This window comes from Rhea americana, unplaced genomic scaffold, assembly GCF_003343005.1.
Source record: "Rhea americana isolate MKP2758 unplaced genomic scaffold, rheAme1 scaffold_194, whole genome shotgun sequence".
Classification (NCBI taxonomy): domain Eukaryota; kingdom Metazoa; phylum Chordata; class Aves; order Rheiformes; family Rheidae; genus Rhea; species Rhea americana.
The window spans coordinates 551,311-566,439 of record NW_028186083.1 but is presented as its reverse complement, the minus strand read 5'-3'; the positions used below and the strand labels follow the sequence as shown (position 1 = coordinate 566,439).

The window sequence follows — 15,129 nt, the reverse complement described above, 5'->3', positions numbered from 1 at the left end:
CCCCTTTAATTCATTTTAAAACAGAAGCATACAGGACAGAGCAGTTTGTCTTGAAGGATATGCCAGCGCTGGTTGCGTTTGGCAGGCCTCCTGCCCCCAGCACGACCCCAGCCGGAGTCTGTCCTCCGTTCCCGGCTCCCACTTCGCCTTTGTCTCTGCAGGAGGCTGCCCCAGAGCCACCACTTGACCAGGGTGTTCCTCACTAGCTCCAACCAAGGCATCATAATGGGAGACACTTCAGGACCTGTGGACGCACCTTGATAAAATATATGTCGCTTTTTCTACTGGTCATCCCTAAACAGGATCAGCAAAACCCACCAGACATTCTGTGACTTTATGGGGCAGGCATTTCATACAGAAAACGGTATATTTCATCATTTCCAAAATAAAATACTTGCAGGATCTACAGTTCCATTATATTTCCTCAGTTTTTAATCCTGATTCAAGATTAAAATTTGTATGTAAAAATATACACACGTACACCCCTACATACATACATTGTGGAATTGAAATTTTATTTTTCAGGCAGTTTTTCTTTTAAATCCATTTCCCAAATATTTGCCTCTGTTCCAAAAACACTATCCATAGCCCCGAGTCCAGTTTCAAACCAGTGCAGCTGCAAGGAGACAAACCCTACAGCTATGCACAGCTTGATTTTAGAGGAGCAGCTTCAGCACCAGTTAAAAATATTAATCATGTCTGCTACCAGCTGAAATCACCACTACCAGATCAATGGACTTGATTTGCTGCAACACCCCTACAGAAATATGCTGTACAAGGATGTGTCATTCTGATACAATACTTACCACCAAATACGCACACGCTCTAGAAAGCTCATTTCCTAAACATAATACTACTCAGAACACAAATGGCAACCAACGTATGAAAGCCATCCCCCCCTTTAGTCCCCAGGCCCGCTGCTAGACAAAATGAAAGCCTTCACTGTTCTCCTTTATTCTAGCCTCTAAGAAAAAAGCATTCATTATAGACACATACCTGACGCACATCACAGCTAGGAGCCTGCATTGATCCCAGCACTGTAACATGCCAAGCGCTATCAGTGACGTAGCAGTTTATTCCAAAGGCAGTGATGAATTAGCTAGCTTGTTTGAAAGGCAGTCTTAAGGAGACTGCAGCACGCACACATACATACATAGACACACACACACGAGAAAAAGGGGGGTTGTGGTTTTTTTGTTGTTTGTTTTTTTTGTTTTTTGGGGGTTTTTTTTGTTTTTTTTTAATATTAGATCTGTAAACAATTAAGAAGGATGTGCACTAATGCACAGCGAGGGCAGTTCTGCTGACCAGTTCATGCTTTGTTTTAGGTAAGTGCTGATGCAGGGACGTATCTGACCTGGGTGATAAGACTTAAATACAGCTGAAGTATCCCTAAGATCTAATTCAGTTTTAAATCTGCCCTTGCAGCCTATTCTACAAAGGGGCAGACAGCAAGAGCAAGCATACATGSAATCCAGCAAGCAATGCAGAATTCCGTAGCTGGAGTATACAACCGACTATGCTGCCTCCCTGTACCTAGTACCCAAAGCAATCTGCACTTACTAAGTGCAGCTTTTTTCCTTCAACCATAACAGGACAGAATTGTTGCCCTGAATGCAGATGCTGCCAGGAATCAGTGTTTCAACCTAYAAATCAAAACAAAATGAGACTCATCTCAACTCTGCCCAAGGACTGAAGCTAAATTCAATAAAGAACACAACACAGAACACATCACCCCTACCCAGCTCTCCGGCTGATCATATTCACATTCACACTAATGTACATTTTGAACAGCAATCAAGGAAGGTTTATAGCCTAAAACAGCAGCYTTGATTCCAAAAAATACAGGGCCCAAACAGGCACAAGCTTCTCAACTAGGATTCCTCTCAAATAGCCAAGTACTGCAGCTCCAACAGGTACAGAGTTTAAGCATTTGTTTGTCACATATTTTCTCTTCCAAAAAATCACACATCTAGCTTTTTATCTGTCATATCACATGTACTTCAGACCAGACCATACCCACAGGACATGCACACCAAGTCACTAGTGTTCCTTGCTAGCTCCAAAGCAACATCACATTTGTAATTATGGGACAGAGAGAGAGTTCATCTCCCAGAGCCCAACAACCTAAAGCTCACTGAACTCCCCTGAATCACACACTTGCACAGTATCATCAAAAACACTTCACTCCTGAAGTGCTTTTGCATAGTCCTTGACCCATTCCCCTCAACTGTTGCTTCTGAGGCATTCTGTGTTCTCCTGTATGCATTCTCACCCTTGACAAGGCTCTAGAGTCCTGTACACTTCAAATCCCTTCCCTCTCCTTCAAATTATCTTTCAGAAACCATTTCTTCATCATGCTCTTCCTGCTTTGACCCATGGCACCAAATTTCCACTCCTCAAAAACACACACCTTAGTTTGGCAGTAAATCCAAATGTTTATCAAATAAATGGCCAAATTAAATGCAACCACCATCCACACTGCAGGTTCCTAAAGCCACAGAATACTGCAGGATTGTCACTTTTACACTCTCATCAAGTACAACCCTGTGTCTGGAATACCAGCCTAACACTCTCCAGGTCAAGTCTTGCTACCGAGATGAAAATTTAGTTTAAATTAGTAACAAGAACAATAAAAATTTTGCAGTTGAGAAGGGAGCAGAACTAAAGTCTTTCACGAGAAACCTTTCCAAAGTTCTTTGACGTAGTAACTTCAAATGTGAAAATCAGATCTGGCCRGTGTGAAAGAGGGAATGTTTATATCTTTCTTAACAACCAGAATTAAGGGGCAGAGGAGGAAGAGTTCTGAATAAAATCAACCACAAAGAGTTTTTTGTCTAATGTAAGAAAAACCTGTACAGAAAGCATGGTGTGGCCCATTTCAGCTACTAGTCTTATAAACACAGCCACAGYGTAGAGTCAAGAGACCCAAGACATTCCCTAGAAAGCATTCCCTTCACTTTCCTTATCTAAAAGAGGTTTGATTATATTTTTTTTCTGAGATTTGTCACAAGCCTAAATTCATGGAGAGTTCCTCCTGTAGCCACTGAAGACACAAGCAGTAGGCTATGAGGGGATGCTGCAAAAACACTTATTTTTGCCAGGTGTCCTGAATCAGGTGAAAAGTGAGGGCATTCAGCCAAATGCAGGAGTGGGCCCGAAGGTATTTAGGTCAGGGCAAAGAATACTTTGTTATCTATTCAATTAGAAGTATCAGCTAAGTAAGTAGGAGATATTGCCACTGCTGTGGTATCTCAGCTAGCTAATATTTGCAGATATCTTCCAAAAAATTACTGAATTCAGAGTTGATATTACCCATGCAGTAACCATGGACAGAGGGAATAAAATATCTGTAAGACCAAAATAAGAATGCTACTTTTGGGATGCATGCAGATGAAAAAGACTTTAAAGTGTATTTGTTGACAAAACAGAGTGCTTGCAGAGAATGACCGATTTACAAAAAAAAGAGGAGGAAGTAAAGAAAATTAAAATTAGAGTTCACTGAATATCAGTATAATCAGGAACAGCTAGCATCAGCTAAGAACACAAAACAAGCGACAAGCTTCCTCCTTTTCAACAGATATAGGAGCTGATCCAAAGTTAATCCACAAGTTTTCCATCCATTTTACCAACGGATCCTAAATCAAGCTCCTAATTAATACAGCTTAAATCTCAAAATTTAAAATGTTTTTTTCCCCATGTTAAAAATAATTTTATAGTATTTTCAACACTGTTTAAAATAATGCACAAGAATCAAAAAGCAAAAAACTAAATGTAAACAAAGAAAATCTAGCTTTTTTTCTTCAGGTGGATGAAACTCATAATATAAATCACAGCATCATTCATTGGCAGTTACAGTAAGAAAAAGGGTGAAAATAAATCCTTTGTTTTGGCAGGGGTTCCTTGAAGATGCACAGCTTTATTCAATACCCTATAGTTTTATCTCCTAGCATAAAACAGTTGGACTGGGAAGAAATTATTTTTAATTCAAAGTAAAATTAAACAGATCCTCTCTTTTTTAATACTCTGTGCAATCCTAAGACTGATTTTTCAGCCAGGCATCTTATCCAAGTGTCAGGCCGGACACAGCTAATACACTACTCTCGAGACTAAAATTGAGGCCTCCTTCCAAAATGACATTAATGGATGATTAGCACTTTCCCCACATCTCAATAATTTATTGGAACTATTGAAAAGTCCAAATAGTGTTAGATACTAAGGGCTAAATTCTCTGTGGATGTACTATCAGAGGTAAGATCTGAACTACTACTAAAAAATTTGGCTTTCAGTTGATCCAAGTGGATTGTCAGATGATTTGGTACATTCGTTTTATTGCTTATGAAATCAGAGCCCTGATATATAAATACCAGAAGGTATGTGGAATTCATTCTATTTTAAACAAGAATTTGATATAAGATGCCTCATTAAAATTGGGAATTATATTTAGTAATAGTCAAGAACAATTTATTAAACAACAGACCTGAAGTACTTTCTAAAGGGCATTTATAGAAAAGTTACTTAATCCACCACTGAAATTTCAGAAGGAGCACAGCAACTGTCTAGGGGCTCACTACACAACACACACTGTATCAGAACAGGACTGTGGCCTGCAGCTGGAAGTACTGATGGAAATTTCTGAACTCAAAGACATATCTCAGTTATTCTTGGAAGTAAGAAGGAAACAGTATGTTTAGTTTTACTGTCTAAAGGTATGAATCCAACAGAGCCATTTTTTGGTGTAAAATATGAGCAGGGGGGTTTGACTAGATGATCTCCAGAGGTCCCTTCCAAGCTTACTGATTCTATGATATTCAAGTAGAGTATTTAAGAACATTCATTTTCAGTGTTAGATGGTATAAGTAATAGTGAGAAGAAAATATTATGTGATTTTTGTTACTGCTGCTCTATAAATAAGGCACATCTACAAGTAAAAAAAGAATTAGAATAGTTTAATCTGCATGGTTACGTTTCCAACRCACAATTTCTGTTAAACGTTGATGTGCCGTACACCAATTTAAAGATCGTTATTAGAGCATGAATTTCTCAATATGATGAACTAGTAGCCAACTGGCATAATCAAAGGTCATCACAGATATCTAGCAGTATGGAAGCATATATTGTACAACCTGTCCCAACAAGACTGTCTTTAGCAATAGCATAAACACTTAACAAGATCAATAAGGTGATGGAAGAGCACAATGTGCACATACCCTCTGCGTGCTCAAATGAAGAAACATGAGCTGGCATATGGACCACCCAAAGCTGGGTCAGGGTGTATCGATTAGGCATTACAACCCCGCTAGACGATAAGGCTCTCAGCAATCTTCCAGCTCAGACAGGAGACCCACAAAGCCCCAGGTGCTGAACACAAGCCATACCATCTAACCCTTGCAGCAGCCTACTGAAACCTGTGCTTGACAAATTGACAGCGTGCTGCTGCTGTTTATGGGTGTCTGAAAGCAAGAAAGCAGCAGAAGGGCCTGTTACAACAGGAAGAGAGGCTTAAAAGACTATCAGATGAACAAATGTAATGTGAGGCATGACTGCCATGAGGCCCAGGGTGTCAGACATGGCTGGCCTCCCATCCTCACATCAGAGGCTACAGAATCTTTCAGGAAGATAATTAACTTGACGTCTGCTGGGGCAAGTTTTTCTGTAAAATAGCAAGAACAAGCCAGTTCAAGAGAGTGCTATTTGATGACCAAGGAAGAGCACTTCTATTAGCAAAGTCATTTTAATATTGACAGAATGCTCACCAGAGTGGAGGAAATCTGCTTGGGACATCAGGATAAGCGCTACTTTCCAGCTTTCCTGTGCCATAGGAGAAAACACCTTTTCTCTAGCCATCAGAGCAACAGGTTCACTGCCTAACATGCTTTAGGAAAAGGTAAGATGAAAAAGGGGTTGCAAGTGTATTTGACCTATCAACTGACTAAATTGTGTATTTTAGCTATAATTGTTGCCTGAGAAGGACTTCTTAGCAGCAAAGCTCCTCACCTCAAATACAAGCTATACAAGCTATCCTCATGGCTGTCTAAAGTTTCCTACGTGGAACTGCAGAACAAACTAGGGCACACACCTGCAGCTCTGCATATGAAAAGATTTTTGGCAACCTCCTAGTGACTAAAAAGGCATGTTCCCTCGAACCCATGCTTTGTTTGACCAATGCTGCGCAGAACTCCCTGTGAATTTATCTTTGTCACTGTAGAATGAGTTGTAATTTAGTGACTATCAAAAGGAAACCAGATGCAAGAATACCTGCATTCCATCAACTTGCTGTCCCAGACTGACTTCAGGCAAGTTGTTTAACTTGCTTGTGTCTCAGTTTCTCCATCTGTAAACATTATTTGGAAATCTTTTGATGAAAGGGACTACTATCCTGGAAAACTATTTCAATTCACTTTATCTTAGAAAAACAGCCTAATGCTGTGACTTTGTTTATTTGAATTGGCACATCTCTCCAACTTAATTGAAAGTCAAGTACCCTCAAAAGAAGGTGCCAAAGTAAGCAAGTTACAACAGAAGTACTCAAGGTTGCACACCTATTGCATTAAAGCCCTCACAGGCCCCGAAGTATTCTAGAAGTTACAGGTCGACTTCAGATTTTTTGTGTTCTCCTACTGTCTATTTTCACACTAACGGTTAAGCGCTCATCTAGTTTCTTCTGACTCTAAAATGTATACAGTTACAGGACTAGATCTTTTCCTGCTTCAGCACCACTTTTTGTGCTGCCAAATTATTACAAATGGAAATCATGGAAGTAAGTCACTGGAAAGGCAATCATCTTTAAATTTAAGACTGTCTAATCTGTTACATTACTGCCAGCTGGCTAGAAGTACCCATCAGTATGATCACAACACCTCTGTAAACTATGGCCTACTATGTCCCTTCTGTTCCCATCCCAAAGAGCCTCTGAAAACAAAGAGTAGCAAACTATCTCCTTTAAGTGGCAAGGTATCCCCACTAAAAAGATAATTAAAATTACTTAATCTGCACAAACAAAGCAACCTGAAAAAACAGAAGAACAAACTTAGAGAGTCAACTGGTCATACAGATATAAATATCCACTTGCATTACCAATGGATTTCTTAAAAAGTCTGCAATATTGAATAGAGAAAGATGACCCTATTCATAAAAGACAGGAAAAAGGACAGGGTTGTTTTATCAAGCATTTYTGAAACTATTAGTTTCCCCCAGAGCAACAAACCGGAGGTACTGAGGGACTGTTCAGAAAGACCTATGGTAAGATTCAGACCATCCTGTACGTTCCTGGAATGTGATGAGAGCTTTTAAAAAGGCAGACAGGAAAAGCAACTTGAGCAGAAGCTCTTCTAGATTCAGTGCTGACCAACTGGGAAGAACTGCTGGGAGAACGTGAGGTTGAAAGGCACCAGAACAAAAAATCAAACAGTTGTAAGCAACTAGGAGATAAGTTCTAGTTGGATAAAACYTACTATTTATCAAGGATAAATCTTCACAAGACAAAAATACATTTCCTTCATTTACATGCTAAAAAGCCTCACAAACAGAGGACAATCAATTGTTCCACTAAATTTGGAATTTAGGAAGACTTTTGACACTGTCCAGGATTAAAGTTTCAGAAATAGCGTATACATGAAACAACAATGTAGTAGTTGCAAACTTTGATGATGGTGAGCGACAGTTCTGTTAAACTGAAAGGATGTAACAAGTAACAAGTGGGGCTTCGGGAAGGCTCTGATACCAATACTGTTTAATATTTTCTTTTTTATTTTATTAATTATAAGGTTAACATCAAGCTAGGAATGGCTGCAGATGCCTTCGAATCAAGAATTTAATTCTAAAGGAACTTGTTGAGTTGACAAAGTAAGCTGAAATGAATTGCTGCAATTCAGYAGGAACAAGCACAAAGCAACACACCTAGCACAAGACAACTGTGTAAATGCACAATGTAGTGATGGCTCATTGACTTCTGCTCCTCGTATACAGTATCTCCTCATTCCACCCTGCTCTGGCAAGGTCTCAGGTACAGTACTGTGCACAGTTCTGGACATCATACCTCAGGGAATATGGGAAACAAAAGGAATGAAGCAAGACTGACCAGCCACCGAGAAACTGGTGGCTATACAGAAACACCATAATGTACAAAATATCTAGCCTGTAACAGAGAAAACCCCAAGCAGTATGCAAACCACCAACACTGTAAAAATAAAATGGCTCTTTGATAGGGAAACATTAATACCATGATCTCAGAAGCCCAACAGCATCCAGCTTATTTGAGGAAAAAGGAATTAGGRGCGGGAGTAAAACAACCCTTCCCCCAAATGGGAGGCCAACATCTGCCTGAAGTTGCAATCAGGAATCATCATATTAAGGTTTGGCTTACTACCGCTTCACGGGGTGCCACTTTTCTTTATCCAGAAACTCTATTCCCTATCCAAAATGATAGGAATCATGGAGCAACATTCACTCCATGCTATACGGAGTCACTGACCTTATTCAGGGGTACTGCCAATTCTTTGGCTACATATAAAGCMTCAAACTCCACGCAGAGAGAACACAAGCAAATAATGCCCTCATACTGAACAAACATGTCCCAACTACCCCATCCGAAAGTCACATACAACCAACAGCTTTGAAGATATCAGTCAACACATGTCAATTTTCAGAAAGCTCAGAGACAGGCAATATAAAGAAACCCATCATAATACTCAATAGCAGAGATTTTTGAAGGTGCTTAAGGAATTTAGACACACATGTTTCATTAAGCTCAATGCAAAATAGATCCCTCTGGTAGAGATAAACAGGCAAGCCGCCATTTGAAACAGAATACCAGAAGACGTCTTGCCACAGGTTTTTTTTTTTTTTTTTTTTTTTTTTTATCTTAAAGCTAAACCCATAACCTGGACATAAAGGCAAAGGTAATTAGTTTTCAACTTGCAAGAGTAATTACTTTTCAATTTGCAAGTAGTATCTTTGAAATGGATGGGATAAAAAGTCTGAAGACTGGATCAGGATATTATTTTTATCCATACCTCATATGACTTGCCAGGCTATCTTGAGTATTAGGAAGTCCTAGATCTGAAAGGGAATCCGAGCAGACAGATACAGGAGACAAAGACCTCTCTTTTTCCTCTAGCAGGTCAAGTTTCACCAAGGAGCTAGTCTCATCTTCTGAGTTATCCTCTGACACAGAACCAATGATGAAACGAGAGTGAGGGTTCACCTCCCCAGGTTTAGTGGGTGGAGTGGATTCTTCCATGGTTCCTCCAAATTGGGCTCTTAGCACTATAACAGGCAAACGAAAGCAAAAGACAAAACCTGAGGTTAATATCTGCTGTTGCAAAATAAAGAACAAGAAAGAGCAAGGTTCATTTCTGATGAGAAATGCCATGTTAAAATACTAAAGCTGAACTCAGACAGGAGTCTAGGATTAAGAATGGCTACTTCTGCTGCAATCATTGACTTCACTATTTGCACAAGGACTATGAGATCAAAGCACCTGGTCATTCTGATCTGTTGTAAAAATCTGCTAGTTTAGGCAAAGCTGCAGTAAGCATTTAAAGGAAAATYGCAGATAAACACAACTAGAAAACCAGAATTTCTTATTAAAAATGTTTATTTTGATAGCATCTAAATACTAGGACTCATTGATATTACACATAGCATTATTTAATGCTATTCAGACGGTAGATTTGATTGGTCAAGTTTGAGATTCCAAACACATCTTTCACAGGTCTTGCAATGTGTAAGACATGTTATCTCTTAGATTTTTTCAAAAGACTCTGTATTTCTTAGGATTCTTCAGGAATCTGAGCTATCTACCAAACACTGGGGAGTAGACACAGCATATTGGCTTGCTCCCCACCATTAAGGTGGGACTATGCAAGACCAAAGGTCTATTTAGCACAACATCCCACCTCCAACTGTGGTCAACAGCAGACACTTGGACAAGAGTAAAAGGACAGACCAAAGTATTATAGTTTGCTTTCTTAGAATTTGTTCTCAGTCTCCCGTGCCAAGAACTCAGCCATGTCCCAAGCCAGAAGTGCTACCTTTGGGTAGGAAGGCATCAAAAGCTTGAGGCAAAGTCAAAAAGTTTGAAGTTTTCAGGCTTAGAGAAGCAGCACGATGAAAGTCACTGGATGTTGGAACAACTACAGAATTAAGTGAAGATCTTTCAAAAAATATGATTCCCCAAGAGTTCTCTATACATATCATAGGCATAGCACAAGCAGCAATATTTTAAGCTTCTTCCACATATTGCTGTGCTACTTGCTTTATCTTTAATCTGAGAAGATCAAGCTTTAGGAAGACTTTTCAAAGCTCCTTCAAGTCCAAGAATAAATTACCATAGAATGACTTGAACAAATTTAGTCAAAGGGAGAGGTCTTCCTACCCAACTTTCTCTCTTCCTCCAGCTATGTGCTCACACTGCTTACCCCCTATCAGCTCTGGGGCTTTACAGACCTCTCTGAACTGACTCAACAAAATCCTCAGAAAAGTAACCCACTGAGAAACAGATTATTTTCTGCAAGGTTGGCAAGTAGGTTAAGCTCACCATTGGGTCAGATAAGCAGAAGGGCGAGGACTGGAAGATACTGGTAAGAGAAGATGGAGAGAAAAGCAAAACCTCCCCCTTTTTGGCAGCAGTGAGCTGCCAGACTGGCTCAGCCATCTTCTGTAACTTCACCTTGACTTTCACCTCTCAATCTCAGATCATCCATGTCAGTTAGGAGATGGTATCTACTCCACAGTACTATAGTGAAACTTAGTGGCATGTTTTATAATTATTGGAGAAAAATGCTAAAGTGGAGGTCTCCATTTCCTATTAAAATTATGGGAAGATTATTTATGTCTTATCACAGGGAACTTTGAAGTATCAAAATTCAGTGTTGTTCCAACACAACACAGCATGAATGTAACTTTTTTTTTTCTTTTCTTTCTTTAAGTATGAAAAGAATAAAACTGAGAAAGAACATGAGAGAGATAGGGAATAAAGGAACACTCCAAAGCACAGTCAAAAATATCTAGGACAAGAAATACACTTTTCATACACCCTGCTCTGCCTGATTTCTATGCTCTTATAAGACCCCTACATAGACAAAAACAAATCGTTAACAAAATAAGAATGTTTATGCACTAACCTCTTGCTAGTCTTGCAATCTGAGCAGATATCCACTTCCAAAATGAACTGGAAAATAAGAGAATTATCAAGAAAGTATTATCGTTATTATGAAGTATTCTGGGTATGTACTCCTGGCTGTATCAATCAGTAAGCACAAAACTGTTGTAAAAAAACAGCAAAGAACAGATTACATAGCTTGCGTAGAGTAAAGCCACAGAGTAAACCAGAAGCTGAATATAAGATGCTCAATTCAAGCTACAACACCTCGTGCTACCACATCATTCTGGCAACTTTTGACCAAAGYGTTAACATGTACAAGATACAGAGACCTGATCACTCCACATGTATTTCAGTCTGGTTTCTTAAAAACAGGCTTTGTGCCAAGGCTATCCAGCTATGTCAAACTCTTCTCATGGTCAGCTCTGAACTTCTGCAACTGCTGGCCAATTTCAACAGAATTTGATGCTCAGGAGTAAATCTCAACCCTAATTACATTCCTAGGAACTTTATGGACAATTTGTGGGTTGAAGATATTATCAACATACCATATTTTCACATCAAAAAAAAAAAAGTAGCTTATCTGTAAAAGAAACTGTGATACCGTGATGCAGCAATACAGATGAGGACAAGACAAGGGGAGATTTATCTCCAAGCCTCATTCTCCCCCCAGCTACTTCACTATGCAGAATAGATAGTTTCAATCCTTAATTTTCATTCCACACTTTCTTCCTAAACCAATGAGAAAGCTTTGTAAATTCTACTCACTACAGCCAGATTACACCAAGTACAGGCATACAGCTTCATTGGTTTGATAGGAACTTGACAGCTTTCATCCAGATTATACAAGCAAAACTGGACCACACTACAACACAAACAGGACACTATCATGATTTTGATCAGAGCACAGACAAGGAATTTATAGACCCTGCTATCTTTAAACATTGTGCTCTTTCTTTTCTTCAGTAACTGAAAATCAAAAACAGATCCAACTGGCTTATGCACTTTTACCATGAATGTACTTGACTGAACCACTTAAATCAAACTCTGTGTTGGTATCACTGCTCTCAAAAACTCCAGTTTCACTGGGGCCATGGGCAGTTCATTTTAGAGAGATGTACTTAAAATTTTTATGACTAAAAAATCACTGCCCAAAGCATCTGCCCAATATAAGCATTAAAGGGTGGTTCTATCCATCTTTTTTGAGGGCAGAGAAGGGACTTGACTGCAAAGGTTGCATATTTATCTGTAAAGTACAGAAGCTAAACCATATATACGAATTTATTTAATTGATCTGCTTGGACAAGACTTATTTTCATTACTCAGGTAGACAAAGTAGACTGCTCAGAAAGCTCAGCTGCAAAAATTGGTCCTCCAAACTAACCTAAACAGACACTTATTGCATTTATAGACCAAAGCACAATGAAAAAAGTATCTACATTTTTTTAGTTCTCAATTCCCTCCAACAGTTGGCTTTTCTTTGTTAATTTTCCTTTACACACTCACACACGAAAACACACGAAGACAATATTTATGTGTATATTTATTCTGCCATCAAACACTCCTTAAGAATGTCATCCAGATGGATTTACAAATTTATTGGTGCTGAAGAATCTGGGATAGAGTCAAACTAACTTCAAACTTGCTTAATGAAGACTGACTTCTAATTTCAAGAACACACACACTACGTTTCAAGGCCCCTTGGGTTTTTGTTTGTTTTTTTTGTTTGTTCGTTTTTTAAGCAGAGAAGAAAATAGAGGCAAAGAATGTGTTTCATGCTACTATTCTATCGGAAAACATCAAAGCAATGCCAAGGCTGTCGATTCCCAATCCCATGCTCAAACAATTTGACTCAACTGCCTGGTTTGTGCAACTCAGTTATAAAGCATTTAGTTACCCACAAAGCCCCGTTCCAATACAACCACCCATGCATCTCACTCTCCTTCTGCAGCCCTTGCTCTTCAGTCCCAAAGCCGTAAGAGTTCTTTTTAAGTTTTGTGACCAGTGGTAACTCAATCTTGCATCAAATTAGACAAACGCGCAGCTTGTTATCAGTATGCTGAAACTCATTATTCACACCTAATTGAATTTCAACATTGTTTTGGGGCCAATTAAAATGTGTTATTTCTCAAACCATCTCCTCACAAAAGTCTTTGCTTTCTATACTGCAGACAGAATATGAAAGCCTTAGCAAACCATGGCACATTGTATTCTTCTGAAACCTAACTGCCATAGTTTGAAACACAGCTTCTTCACTTAACTTCAGCTAACCACTGACATAATATTCACTCACAGCACGAACCTTAGTATAGGTGCCATTTGTTTTAATAACGCTGAACTAGACCCTAGAAGACAAAGTTGCCTGGATCCTCTACTATATACACTCCCTGTGCTTATTTTTGCAGGTGTCAATTGCCCATATAACAGGGCAACTTTTGCAGAGACTGAAAAGTCTATAAATTACAGACTCAGAATAGTTTATAGCGTCCAGATCCAGAATTTGGTCTTGCAAAGATATATGGACGTGCAACATCATGCACTCTGAGTTTACATAAACATATGCTACATCACAGTTAAAATTTTAAAGAATCTGAGCGACATCGTCCTCCTTTCTCCTGAAGAAATCAGCTCATATTAAAAGTCAGAAGATACATAACATTTTTGCAACTCCCCAGCTCTGCAAATATCAAGGAATTTAAAACTCAAATTGTGTTCTTTGCATGAATCATGCTACAAGTACTGTAAACCCTGCAAATTGTATTTAAAAAGGGTAACATATCAAGTTTTGGCCTGAAGTGGAACAAAACCCATTTCACTTTTTCCACAGCTATCATATCATTAATAAAACTTTGGCTTGCCAATGAAAGGCATATAAAAACTTCTAAGGTCTAATATTTTTACATGACAGTTTCATTTTAAGATCCTATTTCTTACCATAAACCACATCTAAGCATAAAACTTACGTATCCCAGTCTGATATCAAGTTAAAAAAAAATGTTTTCAAATCATTGCGTTCTGAAAACAGTATTACTTCAGTGTAAAGTAGTTGTAGGTTCATAATTCCTCTTTCGTATCAAGAAGTCATAAAACATAATAAATCCTTGAAAAACTATCCTTATTTAAAGGCCTCTCATTTAAAACCCAGGCATCTGTGCTACTGTTAACACAAACTGTTTTAAAACAATGAAATGAACTTGTCTGCTTTCCCCATTTACTTTTACTACTTATTTCGTTTTATGTAACAAAAATCAGCAACATTCCCACCTGTAGCATGACTGGAAGCTAATTTTCAGATCAGTAGAGGACAGAGAGATGATTTTTTCATCAAGACAGGCCACTAAACATCAAACCATTTACCTCCAGATCTACCTGCCTGTATTCTTCTATCAGGTCAGCTGCTGCAGTATCTTAAAACTTAYTCTGCAAACTTCACCAACCTGTGGCTCTCACACAGTTAATGGGATACTGTTCCAGCTCTTCTCCATCTGAGCCCAAAAGTAAAATTTCACAGAATTAAACTCACATTTGTACATCAGCTTCTTCCAGCCCCTTGCTCATGAATTCTAGTTAAGAATTGGACAGTGACAGTTGCTGAGAAGAGTATTTCAGGAAAGGAAGTGAAGCAAAGTTCTGGGAAGTTCTTTGGCTTCACGTGCACTGAAAGGTACTTTACAAAGTATAAACTATTGCATATGTCCACAGGTTAGTAGTTTTAATTAGCTAATTTCAGGATTTCCATATCAATGTTAAACATACATAAATCTGAATCTACAACTTGAATATAGGCCTTGCAGCTGCCTGGGGCRGGGGGAGGGGGGAGTAATTAAATGCCACTTTCAAAAATCTTATAGAGGCAAAAATCATGGCCTGTGTTTACCTCAATCCCAGCCTGGTAAAACACTAAATCCCATTGTCTTGGATGGGTCTGGACATCACTTAAATGCTTTGGTGAATTTTTACAGCCTGCTAAATTGATATAGAGTACAATTTTACTCTGGACTTTTTTTAAAGTTAGGGTTTTTTTT

At 38.8% G+C, this 15,129-nt stretch overlaps 1 protein-coding gene across 7 annotated transcripts in view; it reads right to left on the bottom strand.

The window, feature by feature from the left end:
- Positions 1–15,129, bottom strand: part of ACACA (acetyl-CoA carboxylase alpha) — a 152,326-nt gene that overhangs the window by 129,444 nt on the left and 7,753 nt on the right. For all 7 annotated transcript variants that reach the window (XM_085302905.1, XM_085302912.1, XM_085302907.1 and 4 more), the window contains 2 exons: positions 11,127–11,173; positions 9,015–9,267 (listed from right to left, as the gene is read on the bottom strand). In XM_085302905.1, the coding sequence (XP_085159031.1) occupies positions 9,015–9,241 (227 nt within the window). In that variant the 5' untranslated portion in view covers positions 9,242–9,267; positions 11,127–11,173. The remainder of the gene's footprint in view (positions 1–9,014; positions 9,268–11,126; positions 11,174–15,129) is intronic.